General features: G+C 44.0%; 1 protein-coding gene across 1 annotated transcript in view; it reads right to left on the bottom strand.

Moving 5' to 3' along the window:
• LOC145415139 (proteasome subunit beta type-5-like) overlaps nt 1-16,549 on the bottom strand; it is a 140,772-nt gene that overhangs the window by 20,225 nt on the left and 103,998 nt on the right. Inside the window, exon 3 of the mRNA XM_080284559.1 lies at nt 13,759-13,885. Within this exon, the coding sequence (XP_080140685.1) occupies nt 13,759-13,885 (127 nt within the window). The remainder of the gene's footprint in view (nt 1-13,758; nt 13,886-16,549) is intronic.

Here is a 16,549-nt window from a genome sequence, read left to right as displayed (position 1 = left end):
TGGCGGGGTTGTAGCGGGGTCTGAGTACCTGTGGGAAAATATTTGCCAAAAATCAGAGATTAACCCTAGAACATTAAAATTTTTATGGCATATAGTACTTACATTCAGCTTTCTCCTGAGACAGATGTTGAGCCTTCGTGGACTACCAAAGGACTTGTGAAGACTTGCAAAGTTGGGTAACAAAGTCTTCACTTTCACACCTCCAGAAACCCGGTTTTCTTTATACCACAGCCTCAATCTGTCATAGTACACTTTATACAACAACGTACAGGTAGTCTGGAATCCGTATTTGTACAATAAGCACTGAAAATAAGGCTATAATGAACGGAGCGCACGGCCGACATGCAGCGCGGCGGCGATCTTCCCGTCACTGAACACACATTTCCCTTTTCATGGCTAAAAACACATATACTACATTATTTTCCTTCATAGTACTTCGCAAAGGCTCGCTTGGCACTATTACGGCCCTAAAAATCACTGTCACTGCCAGTATTGTGAAGCGGGAATGAGGAAGACCACCGCAGCGTGAGTTTATTCAGCCTTACGGCAGGCACTTTATTCTCGCTCCGGTCGGCCACTCGCACTTCATTTCTATCGCTCACTTTCACTCTAGCTGTCAGTTTTTTGCCTTATTCATCAGTGTCACTGTCATTTGTTATAAAAATAATATTTTCTACACAACAAACTGTCACTGTCAGAACATAGAATAGAAACATATGCTTTCAACTTCTTACACTGGAGTGACTGTCACTCGCAATACTTATATTATTACTATGTACAGTAATCCCTCTAATATCCGAACGCCCAATATCCGAACATCCCCACTAACCGGACATAATCCTCCTGGGATCCATTATTCCCAAAATGGGCCAAAAACTGCAAAAAATTCGAAAAAAATCTGACTTTTTTCCCTCCCATAATTTGAAATTCCCGCCGGACGCCAAACAGCTGTTACACCATGGTCCCTTCACCCCTTCCTTCCTCCCCCTCCCCTCTCCCCTGTCAGGTTGCCATTTGGTATTTTTCATTACAAAGTGTGGGCCAATTTGGTAATGAAAAATTCGTTTGGTAATGAATTAGAACAATGCATTACCAAATGGATTTTTCACATGTATGAGGGTACACAGGATGGAGATGGTGGATTGTTTGCTCTCTCTGATTAATCTGCTACCCTACATAGTGTGAAAATAATCAACATGGTGTTAGTTATAAGGAGAGTGATTACATGTATTTCCACTTGTATATATAATTAGTGAAGAATATATGCTAGCTTTACGAATTTGGTAAGGAAAAGTTATATTTGACAATGAAAGTTGAGGAGATTGGTAATGTGGCTGTTGCGATCTGGCAACTCTGTTACCCCACCAACATCAACAGTCACAGCTTAACTCCGATGGAGAGCAGATACTCATAACAGTGCAAGCCACAGGTGCTTGTTTTTTGTGAATAAACAGTGAATAAACTGCAATACCTTGCCACTAGAACACATGGGAATTTACAGTGTTGTGCAGTGTTAAGAAATTAGAATTTAGAGTGCAGAGGATTAACTGTGGACTGCAAACTGGCGGTTCAAACCAGTCCAAGAGCAAGGGACTTGTAAGTACCCAGAATGTTTAATATTGTATAAACTCACCTCTAAAACCTCATTTTATGGTTCTTTTGCATTTATTTCAGTCTTTTATGTCCCTTATTGGTGTGATTTGGGTCTTATATAGGTGCAATGCATGTCCAGAGGGAGTTGTATAGGTGTTTTTCAGAGTTAGGGTCCATAAGTACAAGTCCATAAGCTGGGGCCCAATATCCGGACAGGACCACTATCCGGACCTGCCTATGGCTCTATTGATCCGGATATTGGAGGGGTTACTGTACAATTATTTACACAAAAAAACACTGTCACTGTCAGTGCTTTTACAAGTACATACACTAATTTACACTCATCAGACTGTCACTGTCAGTATGTAAACGAAAACTGAACACTAGTATCACTGTCACTCTCAGTATTATTTTCAAGATTCTTACCCTTATTTTCAATATCTAGTCAGGCTGTGGTAGTCAAAGAAACACGGGTAAGCACAGAGGGGAATTTTGCACTCTTTGCACTGCAAGGAGGTGCGCCTAAATATTCTGTCCTGCCTGGTAGTGTGGCTGCACACATGACACCTCCTGAGTGCTTTTCCCCTCTTGGCAGTGGCAGGCAGTGGCTCCAGGCGGTGTCGCTGAAGGTAGGCCTAACACTGTAGGCGTTCTGCAGGTGTGTGTGGGTGGCGCCTGGGACCTGGTGGCAGTACCTGCCCAAAACGCTGAAGCAGCTGGTACACACAAGTCTTTGAAAATCGTCGGAGAGAGTAGTTTGCTGGCTTCCTGTTCTTGATCTTATACAGGATGAAGGCGTTCAGCATGCACATATCAAGCAAGTGCAAGAGCACCTTCCTGTACCAGCGACGGTTCCTCCTCAGGCAGTCTATCTCTCCGATCATCATATCAGACTTGTCCACCAGCCGCATATTGACGTTGTAGTCAATAACAGCATCAGGCTTCATCACAGGCTCGCCAGTCCTTCTGTCGACCTTCCCTATGGCTTGCATTTCCCCCTTGTGAACTGTGGTGAGCACATTCACGATTCTCTTATCGTGCCACCTGATCGTCAGCATCTTGTCAGTTTTCTTCAGGTGCACGTCTCCCCGCTTTGATCTTTCAGCCTCGGGGAAGGCAGGGTAGTGTGCCCTATTGCTACGGACAGTGCCACATGATACGACGCCGTGTTCAGAAAGGTACTTGGCGAGTTTTGGAGCTGTATAGTAATTGTCCGTATACAGGACATGATTCCCGCCAAAGTACTTTTCCAACAGCACTTTCACCACAGAACCATAGAATCCAAGGGGGTCAGTCTTGTCCAAGTCCACATTGCTGGCAGTGTAAATAACGAAGTCTAAGATGAACCCCGTCTTGCAGTCGCACAGCACGAAAAACTTTATTCCAAAGCGGTGGCGTTTGCTAGGAATATACTGCACGAACCGAAGACGGCCCCTGAACAAAACCAAGGACTCGTCAATCACAACTTTCTTGAAGGGGCGCAGGAACCTCGTAAACTTATCCTTGATCAAGTTCAGGATTCCCCTCACTTTCCATAATGGGTCAGTTTGGGAAGGCTCATCATTGTTCGCAAAGTGAAGGTAAGTCATGAGTTGCCTGAAATGATCGCGACTCATGTATTTATTGAAGATGGATGTGGGGCAAAGATCGTCTGAACTCCAGTATTCCTCGAGCTTATGCTTCCAATTGTGGGGCATCAATAACATCAAACAAATAAATACAAACAGTTCCCTGATCGTTACAGGAACCCATGCTACCATCCGCGACGTGGATGGCGTTGCAGCTTCACCTTCACCTTCACGAACTGGAGCAGGTTGCCCCTCGTACCTGTTCGTCTCGGTACAAATCTGCTCCATTGCTTCGTTATCCAGGAAGGCCAACAGGTAGTCCAAGCATTCACCATCCTCTGGGACAGGGAAGTCAGCCTGTATTCCACACCCACTGGCATCAAAGGGCAGATCTTCCGGCACAAAATCTGAGCCCTCTGACCACAAGAAGGCATCCAGAGTGCCCTGCCTAGGCTGGGAGGTGCTGAGGGCGGCGGGGGGTGAGGCAGGTTGTGTGGCAGTGGGTGAGGCAGGCGGTGAGGCAGTGCGTGAGGCAGAGGCTGTCCTAGGTCGTGTCGGTGTAGTGGTGGTGGTGGTGGGGGAGATAAGCTGAAGGTTCAAGGTCACTTGCGGTGGTGTGACTGGCGAGTTGCCTAGTGCGAGTAACCTTAGCTAGTCTTACACTAGGAGACAAAGTTCTAGCCCTACTAGCACGAACACTGGGCCTACGGAAACCTCTACGTAAACTAGACTGCCTACTTCCCTTCCGAGGTGGTGAAGGCGACTCCGAAGACTCCGGAGAAAGGGCAGCTGAAGATGACGACAAGAGAATGGGGCTGGGAGTGCGTGGCGGGCTGGCGGTGGCGTGACATGGTGTAGGGGACAATGGCTGGGAAGCTGGGTCACCACTTCTTCTCCTCTTGGCCCCCTTTTCATACACTAGGCCCCTTTTCACAGGAGCCTTGCCTGTTGAGGTGCTTGGCACAGGAATAGTCACTTCTGGCACCTCAGACTCAGCACTCGATAGCATGTCCGACTCTGCCAGGCTAGATAAGACACCGACGTCACTTCCATAATCCATGGACGCTTTCAATAACTCACTAGCTATAGCCGAGTCACTAAGTCCCTTAGCAGTTCCTTGTAAGGGTTTGTACGGGGTGGAGGTCACAAAACCCTTTTTCGGAGGGCTGGAAGGCACAGACTCGGAAGAGCTTGAGTTAGACATGGTGTCACCTTGAAAGATTCTCGTGGACTGACGCTAAACAGGGGCAAACCGCGGGAAAAAATGCTAGTGTGACAACTGGGGAAACAAGCGTTTCCAAATAGCATAAAGTGCTTGCGAGAGGAAGGCGCAGATTGACACGTATGAGCCGTCCGCGCGCTGCCATATCGCACGACGAGGGAGGGCCGGGCAGCGGTGCGTGGGTGGGTAAAAAAAATGAAACTTGGCAACAACCGAGGTCAGTAGTACAAAGGTCAAGTGTGCTAAAAGTAGCTCAAGGGTGGCGGTACTGATAGACAATACCAGCTGGAGCCTGCTTGCCCGCGGTTATTCAAAATTTACTAGAATCGCAAACGCGACGCTCCGCCGTTATGTCCTTTTGGCCGAGCGTCGCAAACGAGACGATCCGTGTTTAAGGGATTAATAAATCGCGAGACTGAAACACATTATAAAAGGGGGGTTACGTCAACTCAACTTCCCAAAGTCACCTACCCAAGCCTAAAACAAAAATGACAACCCACCTTAATTACTTCCTGTGTCGGACCAAGTTGTCTCCAAGACTAAAACATCACACCAATACAGGCAGCGTTACTCACGTACAGTAAATCATTGCAGCAACACAACAAACACACTTGCGCAACACTGGCCTGGTGCTACATGATGTACAGGCCTACAATGGCACGATGCTTGGCTGAGAGGTGACGACAGCTGGGGGGCACACGTGAACGAGTGGAAAAGGCAGGTCTTTGAAGGGGTGGCAGGACAGCAACTGAACCAAAACAATGCTCTGCACGCTGGGGCTGCCATCTTGCCTGAGACAAGCGATGGTCACCTTGCGTGTGCCTGGTGCTTTCTACGAAATTTTCCAATGACAATATAATTACATATAGCGGGAAATTTATAGTAAATCGGGTTTTGGGGTGTATTATAGTTGACTGAAAAACTCCATCTACATGATGCACAACTGTCAAGAAAAACACAATGTGTAGATGGTTATGCGTGTGAAGTGATGCCTACATTTCTGGGGACTTAACTAGTGTGACTGAGAATCTGACTCACTTCAATGGGTGCAATGCTGATAGCTGTCTCCCTTTCATGCTTTTTCTTTCCTTGATATTTGGACCTCATCTCATTCTAAGGTGGGGGAAATTATAAGGATGATTGTGACAGTAATCATAATGAGCAATCCAACATCTGACATCTTTCAGTACCCATATATCACATCACATTATTGCCAGTATTCCCTTCACAAAAATAAACATATTTCTGATACTAGTATTTTAAATTTTCAATATGGATAGTTCTTCAACAGTTACTGACTACATTTGAACCTAACTGTATCGTCCTAAAATAAGAATGGCAACCTTCTCGGGCCATTTAATGCTCTGCATCTATGTGCCTCAGCCAGAAAGGCCAGACTGGTTTAGACGAAAAGACAAAGGTATAGGAATGGCACTTTCGTAGTCCTGACACTTTAACCCAAGGTGGTGGGAGGTTATGTATACATGACGTGGGGACGTCCGGGTAGCTTTTTTTTTTTTTTTTTTTTTTTTTTTTTTTTACTGCTAGGAAGAAGGAACCAAAGGGCAGGAGCCCACAAACCCCTCCATCCAAGAAAAAACAAAAGCAATAGAAGAGAGAGCCAAATTCAAGATCCGATCATTTCAAGATGCCTGGACACACTGTTTGAAAGACTGGAAATCATAGGAAGTGGGAAATACAGAGGGAGACAGTTCCAGAGTTGGCCTGTTGCATAAACGAAGGACTGGGAGTAACGGTTAACTCTTGCATTAAAGAGCTGGACAGAAAAGGGAAGAGAGTTTGTTGCTAGATGGGTGCTACACGCCCGCCGTAGAGGTGGAGGGATGCAAGCAGACAGTTCAGAGGAGCAATGACCATGGGAGTAGCAACAGAAAAGAGATAAAGATGCAACAGTGCGGCAAAGAGGTTGAAGGAAGCCAGTAAGAGGAGGAGAGTTAATGAGATAAAAAGCCTTTGACTCCACCCTATTGAGAAGAGCTGTATGTGGGGAGCCTCCCCACACATGAGAGTTGTACTCTACACAGGGGTGAATAAAACCCGTGTATAAAGTCAACAACTGTGCAGGGGTAAAGAAGGTATGGAGTCGGCTTAGCACACCCAACCTCTTGGAATCAGATTTTACAAGGGATGTAATATGATCTTTCCAGATAAGTCCCAAGTGAATGAAACCCCAAGCATGCTGACGGATGATGCAGGATTAAGCTGGATATTATTACAGTAAACAGTAGTGGGTACTTCTGTGGAAGATTTTGTTGGGTTGATAGGTATAAGAACTGAGTCTTTCATGCTTTAAAAACAAGATCATTTTTACTCCAGTCAGAGATACGAGCCAAGTCAGACATTCGGCGTCCCACAGCCTCATCCCTCGTTTCCTGAAGTAATTGCTGAGATGGACGTTACGGGAATCGAATGGAAGGATGAAGGGTGGAGTCATCAGCGTACAAGTGGACAGGGTTAGATGTACAGCTTAGAAGGTCACTGATGAATAAAAGGAAGAGCTGGTGATAGGACAGAGCCCTGAGGAACACCACTGTTGATAGACCTAGGAGAAGAACGATGGCTGTCTACAACAGCGGCTATAGAACGACCAAAAAAGGAAGCTATAGATGAAGGTACAGATAGATGGATAGAAACCTTAAGAGGGCAGTTTGGAAATTAAAGATTTATGCCAGACTCGATCGAAAGCCTTTGAGATGTCAAGTGCAATGGCAAAGCTTTTGCCAAAGTCCCGAAAGGAGGATGACCAGAAGTCTGAAAGCTAGATGAGAAGATCACCAACGGAATGTCCCTGACGGAACCCATACTGACAATCGAAAAGATGGTTGTGATAGGAAAGATACTCTAAAATTTTTCTGTTAAGACATGACTCGTAAACTTTTGAGACAAAGGATGTTAAAGCAATTGGACGCTAGTTAGAAGGATGGGAATGGTCACCCTTCTTTGGGACTGGCTGAATGAGAGCAAATTTCCAGCAAGAAGGAGAGGAACAAGTTGACAGATACAGGAGAAAGAGTTTACCTAGACAGGCCATAAGCACAGAAGCACAGTTCTCAAGGACAGCAGGAGGGACTCCATCAGGCCCATGTGTATACATGATCTAGTGTTTCGCAGCACTGTCTGAATGTTCTGCAGGTTATTTCCACCACATGCAGCCACTGGCAACCCTCCTGCATGCATCCGAATCATGCTCCAGTTACCTGCCTACCTCCATAATGGACAGACCAACACAAAAAGCTTTCCCCGAGTCCGGATCCTCGGCTGAGCGCCCGCAGCCACCAACTTCAACACCAATGAAGTCTAAAGGCCAGAAAAGAAAAGGTCTTCATGATAGTGCAATAGGGAGAGAACCTGAGGTGACATTACCACCAATTGTGAGTGGGGAAAGTGACTCTTTCCCTGAGGAAAGTGATCACGTCATGATGAGTGTCAATATTTATGCGTCGCACGAGGAGGGTGGATCACGTGAGTCCTCCACTGTGCGCCCAATGTTTCCCCCTGTACGTTCATCTGGTATTTCTGACGATGGGAATGGTTCAGAGGGTAGTGACGATCCTGGAGAGGGGGATGGTACCAGGTATGCAGTAATACTCCATTCATTAGAATACAGTACAGTAATCTCTCGCTTATCCGAATGACTGATGCCCGGACAATCCAATACCCAACACCGTGATCTGGCTGTTGAAACCATTATACATACATTTTTTCATAGTATCCAGACGAAAAGGATGCATCCAGGTGGAAATTTTGGCTGCACAAACATTTTCATGCCTGGCCAGGAAGGAATAGCCTGGTGGTGCTGCCCTGTCTGGCTGGGTAGTTCACCCAGCATCTGCCAGAGACTCCCTTGGTTGTTACCAGTTCCCACCCGGTGACAGTGTAGTAAGCAGCTCCTCTCAGACAGCTGTCATGGTGGTGCACGTGGTGGTTTTTGTGGTTGTTCCCTACTTGCTCCAGCCAGGGTGTGTGAAGATGGCCCCTTCGCCAGGGAAAAGGCAGAGTGTAGTGCTGACTCTTTGGAAGCGTGAGATCCCGGGTAGGACTGATGCAGGATGGTTTGAATTGTGAGTGTTCATGATGATTTTATTCTAGCTTACTATATTATTCGTAATGCTTTGCCTAAGACACATTCTATTATTAGTATTCCCAGGCCTGCTGCTGACTATCCAGGAGGAGGCGTAGCACTCATCTACTCGGCAGCACTTTCAAACGTTTCTCTCATTGACTCAGACCTGACCCCATCACCATTTGAATTTATGGAAGTATTAATAAATTTCCATCAGAATACCATTAGAATTGCAATTGTCTATCGACCAGGTCATCCGGGCAGAGATCGAGGTTTTATGGAGGAGTTTGGGCAGTTTCTTGAAGGGTTTTCTCTTAAACCTGGAGGTCTTCTTGTTAGTGGTGATTTCAATTATTGGGTTGACAGTCCAGAGTCAAAACCATTTTCTTCAGAATTCCTTGAGTTGATCACCCAGAACAATTTTTTCAATCATGTGAGTAATCCAACTCATGTCTCAGGACATGTCCTTGACTTGATCTTGTCCCCTGTTGGTTGCAGGCGCGAATCAGATGTGGAGGTTGACTCATTTGACCCCCTCATCTCTGATCATGCTCTGATCACTCTTAGTTTTGATGTCCCGAAATCCCCTTCAAATAAAAAGGTCATCAGGTTCAGAAATTACAACAATGTTGACCGCTAGTTGATGTGTTTTGAAACTGATCAACGTTTAAACTCCATTGATTCTTCAAGTCTTTCTTCTGGTGAATTAGTTGAGATTTACAATGAGCTCAGGTCAATTTTTGACCATTATTGTCCTGAGGTAGTAAAAACAATCCCTGTACGTGATAATTCTCCGTGGTATGGTCCATCCATTAACCCCTTAAACGCGGCCGTGTACAGTCGTTCCCCCCCCGAGTGGCGGGGTTGTATCGCGGTCTGAGTACCTGTAGGAAAATATTCGCCAAAAATCAGAGATTAACCCTAGAACATTATACTTGGTATGGCAGATAGTACTTACATTCAGCTTTCTCCAGAGACAGGTGTTGTGCCTTCGTGGACTACCCAAGGACTTGTGGAGACTTGCAAAGTTGGGTAACCAAATCTTCACTTTCACACCTCCAGCAACCTGGTTTCCCCTCTACCACAGCCTCATTCTGTCACAGTAAACTTTATACTACAACGTAAAGGTAGTTAGGAATCCGTATTTGTACAATAAGCACTGAAAATAAGGCTAAAATCAACGGAGCGTACGGCCGACATGCACTGTGGCGGCGGTCTTCCCGTCACTCAACAAACATTTCCATTTTCACAGCTAAAAACATGTATACTACATTATTTTCAATCATATTACTTCCCAAAAGATCACCACGGCGCGCTTTTTATTCTGCCTTACGCCCGCCACTTTATTCTCGTTCCTGTCGGCCGCTTGCACTGACTGGGAAGAGCTAGAACTCGCCATAATGTCACTTTGAAAGCCTGCAGTAAACTGATGCTAAACAGGGGCAAACCGTGAGAAAAAAAGCTAGTGTAACAACTGGGGAAACAAGTGTTTCCTAGTAGCATAAACTGCTTGTGAGAGGAGATCACAGATTTACAGTTCTGAGCGCTCAGAGCGCTGCCATGTATCACAGCCAGGCTGGCTGGGCCGTGGTGGTGGGGGGGGGGACGGGGGGAAAACGCGATATTTGGCAACAACTGAGGTCAGTAGTACAAAGGTAAAGTATGCTAGTTGTAGCTAGAGGGTGGTAGTACTGATAGACAATACCAGCTGGAGCCTGCTTGCCCGCGGTTATTCAAAATTTACTAGAATCGCAAATGCGACGCTCCGCCGTTATGTCCTTTTTGCCGAGCGTTGCAAACGCGACGATCCGCGTTTAAGGGTTTAATTCTTTGCGTAGACAACGTAGAAGGGCAGAACGTGAGTGGCGCTTGCAGCGGACCGAAGTAACTCGTTTGCGTTATGTTTTTGCGAGAAGAGCAGTCGTTCACACTGTAAAAGCCCAAAAGGCTAGGTATTATCAAAATAAAGTTGATTCATGTGGTAGTGATGAAAAAAAAACTGTCTGCAGTTGTGAACAATTTAGTTGGTCGGAGGAATGTAATTGTTAAACCAACTTCTTTATCTGATGCCCAACTGGCTTCTGATTTTGCTTCATTTTTTACAAGTAAGATAACTCGAATAAGAAGTGATTTAGACAGCAGTTCTCCTAGTGAAGTGTACTCAGTTGACTTCCAGCCACGGTGCACCGGGGATCATTTGCTTTTTACATTTCATCCACTGGATGTAAACAAAGTCAAATGTTACATCAGAGAACTTAATAAAACATTTTGCTCACTCGATCCATGTAACATGTCACAACTGCCTGATGTGTATGAGCATGCTGCAGACTTTATCTGCAACATAATAAATAGATGCTTCTTAGAAAGTAATTTTGTGCGGTCTGAGAAACGTGCTTTGCTTAGGCCCCTAATTAAGAAACCTGGCCTTGATGTCGAGAGCATGACAAATTATCATCCTGTCTCTAACCTGTCTTTTTTATCCAAGATTATTGAGCGGGCCATACTCGACCAACTCTTACCACTACTGGAACACAACAGAGTTGTTCCTGTTGTTCAATCAGCATACAGAAAATACCATTCAACTGAAACTGCACTAACAAGGATTCAGAGTGACTTGGTGGCAAACACCTGTAGTGGGATGTCCTCTCTCCTAGTTCTTTTGGATCTGTCTGCAGCTTTTGATACAGTAGATCATAAACTATTGTTGGATGATCTGTATTCTTATGGCGTTCGTGATAGTGCCCTTTTGCTCCTTAAGTCGTATCTGTCGGACAGATCTCAGAGAGTGGTTGTTGATTACGCTAGCTCTGATTCTGCTCCTCTTCTATTTGGAGTCCCTCAAGGATCAGTTTTGGGTCCAATTCTATTTACTATCTACACAAGTAGTTTATCATCTCTACTTGATGCTCATGATGTGTCCTATCATTTTTATCCTGATGACGCCCAGCTCTATGTTAAGATGTCAGATATCAACGATACTAAGACAAAGTTTGAATCTCTAATGTCTGATATTAAGATTTGGATGGCTAAGAGGAAACTTAAGCTGAATGATGGTAAAACTGAGATCATCATCATCAGAGGAAACAGAAGGGGTGATGACACTGACAATGCCCTGGCTTAGAACATTGGCGTGTCACAGCTGCATCCAGTCAGTTCTGTTCGAAATTTGGGTGTTTACTTTAATTCTAAGTTAAATTACAAAGAACATATTAATCAGGTTGTAAGAGGGTGTAACTTGCATATCAGAAATCTGTACTCTGTGAGAAGATTCCTGAATAGACGGTGCCTCTTAACATTGGTCCATGCAGTGGTCTTGTCTCGTGTTGATTATTGTAATTCACTGTGGGTTGGTCTTCCAAATAATATACTAACAAAAGTTCAATCTGTGTTGAACAGGGCGGCACGGCTTATCTTTGGTCTCCCCCTGAGAACCTCAACTACCCCGTTTCTGATTGAGTTGCATTGGTTACCAGTAAAGGCTAGAATTGAATTTAAACTGTGTCTTATTACATTCAAGGTTCTTAAGTTTGGTGAGCCGAAGTATCTTGCTGAATTGTTAAGACTCCCATCGACACGCCCGGGTATGATGTTACGCAGTGAAGATGATTCCTTGCGTCTTGATGAGCCAGGAGCCATTCACCAGTCATCTTTCTCTGATCGTTCTTTTGCATTTAGAGCCCCTAGATTATATGACAGATTGCCATTGTCCATAAGACAGCTCTCTACTGTTGAATCCTTTAAGAGACAGCTGAAAGCCTTTCTTTTTTCAAAATGCTATGACCTGGAGAGAGGTACTATGACGGATGATTATAGGGTTTAATTATTGCCACTTTCATGTATATATGATGTAGCTTGTATTATATACAAGAAATGTCACAATTCTTGTAATTGTAAAAATAATGTATGTGTGTCGAGCGCTAGTGAATTCCCAAAAGGAAGAACTGGCGCTTTTGAGAAACAAAAGGCCAGATTGTTATTATTATTATTATTACCATGATTTTATTCTATTTTACCATGATTTTATTCCATTTTACCATTATGTTTTGTGTGCCCACTGCATTTGTTTTGTGTAGCCAGTTTTTTCATGTTTTCATGTCACTACAGGGTATGGACCTGCAGCAGTGAGTGCTTCCCTGTGGTTGATGGGTCAGCTTGACCATGGTAATTGCTTGGCTGTGGTTTACAGGTCTGCTTGACCAGACAGAGTAGTGTTAAACAACAGGAACAAGTGTTGTGTAATGTACTGAAGTGGCTTTTTACACTGGCTTTCAAAGTAAGGTTATGTATGAAGGGGGGCCAGGGGAGAAGTCCATCATCCGAACAAAGCCATTATCCGGACGTGCCTTTAGCTCTATGACATCGGATAATCGATGGATTACTGTATACAATATGTAAATAATGAACATCAACACACACTGATAGGCCAGACAGTAATAAAAATCCTTTAAAAATGGGTGTACTAGCTGTCTTTATATGTCTGATTTGCCAAATCCTCGCTATAAGGATATGATGCATAAGGGAAAACCAATCGTTGAGCTGCGGTATCGTTAAACAGGGATGTTTTAACACAGAAAGTATAGACATGCGTTTGGGAGTCTTGAGATTGCCGCCCCCCAACCAAGTCCAAAACCCACCCAAAAGAGTCCAAAAACATGTCTCTAGCTCACCTGAATCCCTACATAGCTTTAAAACAAGCTAAACTAAGCCTACAAGCAGTTTATAACTCACCTAACCCGAAAATATAAATCTGAAAATCATCAAAAATAAGTCTGGAAAAAATCAAACTTAGTAAACTGTACCCAAAAATGACAGTGTTCATCCAACCTATGACTACAGCACATTAATCTAAGTCTAGAAACAGTTTATAAATCAACCTAAACACAAAATTGAAGTCTAAAATATCATCAAACTCGGTTAAAAACAAACCAAACTCATCAAATAACCTGGGACTGGCCACTGACAGGCGGGGAAGGGTGTTAATATTTTCACATCACTAAGGTGTGGTACCATTTAGCGATGGATCATATAGCGGGGAATGGCTGCATCAGTATCAGTTTGGTATTGATAAAAATGCTGAAATTCATGATAAATCAGCCGGGCAAATCAGTTTGGTTACAGCTCTTGGACTGAGAGGTGTGTGCATAGCTGTAACGCCCAATAAAATTAGTATGTTGTTGATAGTCCTCCCACTTTTGTACTTTCTACTTCTATGTTTCTAGATCCTATCTCATCCATTTGTATGGGAAAAGGGTCAAGACGATGATAATACTGATGATATACAGTATCCTTACCTAAGCTGGTAGAGGCGGCATTCCTTGGCCAAGACACGCTCCCAGTAGGTGCAGTCAGCAGCTCCTCCCGCCATAGTACCCAAGAGGTAGGGGTTAATCTCAATTATTTTCTTAACATTGCCCGACCCTGAGGAGTAATAAGAATACAGTTAGGTACAGATGTGCCATGTGATACTAAGCCATGATGCTCAACTCTTAATCTGAGCCTGTGGTGTGTTATTCAACCATTATCCTAAGATACAATGCTATTGTATCATCTAGGTTAGCTAGTACAGTAACTCTCCTAGGTATCTCCTTAAGTACTGTACTCATTTTACCTAACAACCCATAAAGGGGATCTGGATGCCTGAAACGACTGGCACCAGCTGACTACACCAAAATTTGAACTTTGGAACTAATAGGTTGGCAGCTTCATAACTAGTAATGCCAACTACAGTATTTGGCTACCAGGTCAATGGTGATGCCTTTTTCCCTACCCTAATCCGGGGGTTAAGCTAACTGTATTTATTTTTACCAATACGATTATATATGGGCGCATTGTTTCAGATGATTAGCTGAAGAGTGTGACTGTAAATGTGTACAAAGGGTGATGCCCTGGAATGAGGAAATTATAGAGGCCTAAAACTTCTGGATCAGATAATGAAGGTACAGTAATGGAAAGTGTTCTAGAAGGTATAATTAGAAAGAGTAAATGTACTTGAGATGCAGTTTGGGTTAAAGCCAGGCAAAGGGACAACTGATGCCACATTCATTATTCAACTGCTTCAGGAAAAATGTATAGGAAAGAAAAGGGATTAGTACTTTATTATTGACTTGGAGAAGGCCTTTGAAAGAGTCCCTAGATAGGTGGTGCAGTGGACAATGAGAAAGCTTGGGATCAAGAAGTGGCTGGTAAGAGTGGTTAAGACTAAGTACAAGAACAAGGACTGTTCAGAAAGTATCTGACTTTAGGTTCTAAAGAAATAAATAGCTAACCTGCTGAGCTAGGACACTAATCCCCCTCAAGGTAGGCCCCTTCTGACTTCACACATGTAGCCCAGCCTTTCCACTGCCTGGAACATTCTTCAAAGTCAGTTATTGGTATCTCCTGCAGGTGCTTTGTCGCATTCATCATGATCTCTTCTCTGGTTTCAAATCGTGAACCCTTAAGAGGAGTTCTTTGCTTGGAGAATAACCAAGAGTCGCACGGAGACTGGTGAGTAGGAAGCCTGCTGCACCTGTGGGATGTTGTGCTTTGCCAAAAATTCCTGAATCAGTTGAGAAGAATGAGCAGGGGCATAGTCATGGTGCAGCTTCCAACTTGCCGCTTTCCAAAGGTCTCGTCTCTTACGGCAAACTGCGACGGATAATGTGGAGGTGGTAATGTTTGTTGACAGTGACCTCTGGGTGCATATTTGTGATGCACAATACCACAGTAGTTGAAAAAACTGTCAACGTACCAGAGTATTTCATTTTGTTGCGGACCTGTCATTCCTTTTTTGGCCGAGGCGACCCTGCATGCTTCCACTGTGAGACTGCTTTGGTTTCTAGGTCATACCTGTACTGCTTTGGTTTCTAGGTCGTACCTGTACACCCAAGTCTCATCTCCACTGATAACAGTCTTCAGAAAGTCTGGATTGAGATTTGCACACTCCAGAAAGTTTTGAGCAACATTCATCTGAGTGAGGAGATCATGACGAATGCGATGAAGTACTGCAGGAGATACCGAAAACTGACTTTGAAAAATGTTTCTAACTGTGGAAAGAATGCTGGGCTACATGTGTCAAGTCAGAGGGGCCTACTTAGAGAGGGATTAAGTGTCCTAGTTCAACAAGTTATTTTTATTTTTATTTTTCTTTATTTTTTTTTTTTTTTTTTTACATGAGGCTAAGGTTGGATGCTTTCTGAACAGCAAGCATGTGGGTGCATGCATCCAGGTGAGAGTAAATGGATTTTTGAGTGAAGTGTTTTCTGTGAATGCTGGTGTGCATCAGGGGTCAGTCTTAAGCCTCTTGTCTATCATGGTGCTTGCAGACCTCTCACATGACTTCAGAAATGGACTCCCATGGGAGATGTTGTATGCTGATGATTTGGTGTTGATTGCAGAGAATGAAAGGGAGGAAGAGGAAAGATTCAGAAAGAGGAGATATGATGTGGGGCACAAGGACTAGAGAGTACATGCAGATACAACAATCATGATGGTGCGTAGGGTTGGTGGCAGTACAGGTCTCCCTCGCTATCCGATTGGGTTACGTTCCTGACTAGGCAATCGTAAATTGAGCAATCGTATACTGAACTTATGGTTTAATGGGAAAAATAGGCATGCGTTCCTAGACTCATATTTATGTGCCCTTAAACTATACTGAACCACATATTTTATAAATAAAAGATGTTTTATGTGCTGTACTTACGTGTCACACAAACTCGTCCCGGCATCATAAACACTCGTTCCTCACTCCCTCTTCACCCAAAACACTAAACAATCAACAGAAAGTTTGACAAGGGAGGCTATAAATAAAAGATGTTTTATGTGCTCTACTTTAATAACAATCACAAAGCAATGAAAAACACATGTCCAATTTAGAATCTGAAACATTTTCATAAACACTGACTTATAAAACTTACGTGTCACACAAACTCGTCCCGGCACCGTAAGCACTCGCTCCTCACTCCCTCTTCATCCAAAACACTAAACAATCGACGGAAGGTTTGACAAGCTCGTTTCACCAGCCTTCTTAACGTTGGCAGCATTCTTAATCACTGTTGATACCGTAGACTGGGCCAGACCAAGAGCATGAGCAATGGAATTTAC

The sequence above is a fragment of the Coenobita brevimanus genome, chromosome 101 (assembly GCF_032717465.1).
Source record: "Coenobita brevimanus isolate Jiangsu-jjx chromosome 101, ASM3271746v2, whole genome shotgun sequence".
Taxonomy (NCBI): domain Eukaryota; kingdom Metazoa; phylum Arthropoda; class Malacostraca; order Decapoda; family Coenobitidae; genus Coenobita; species Coenobita brevimanus.
This window is presented reverse-complemented; position numbering and strand designations above follow the sequence as displayed.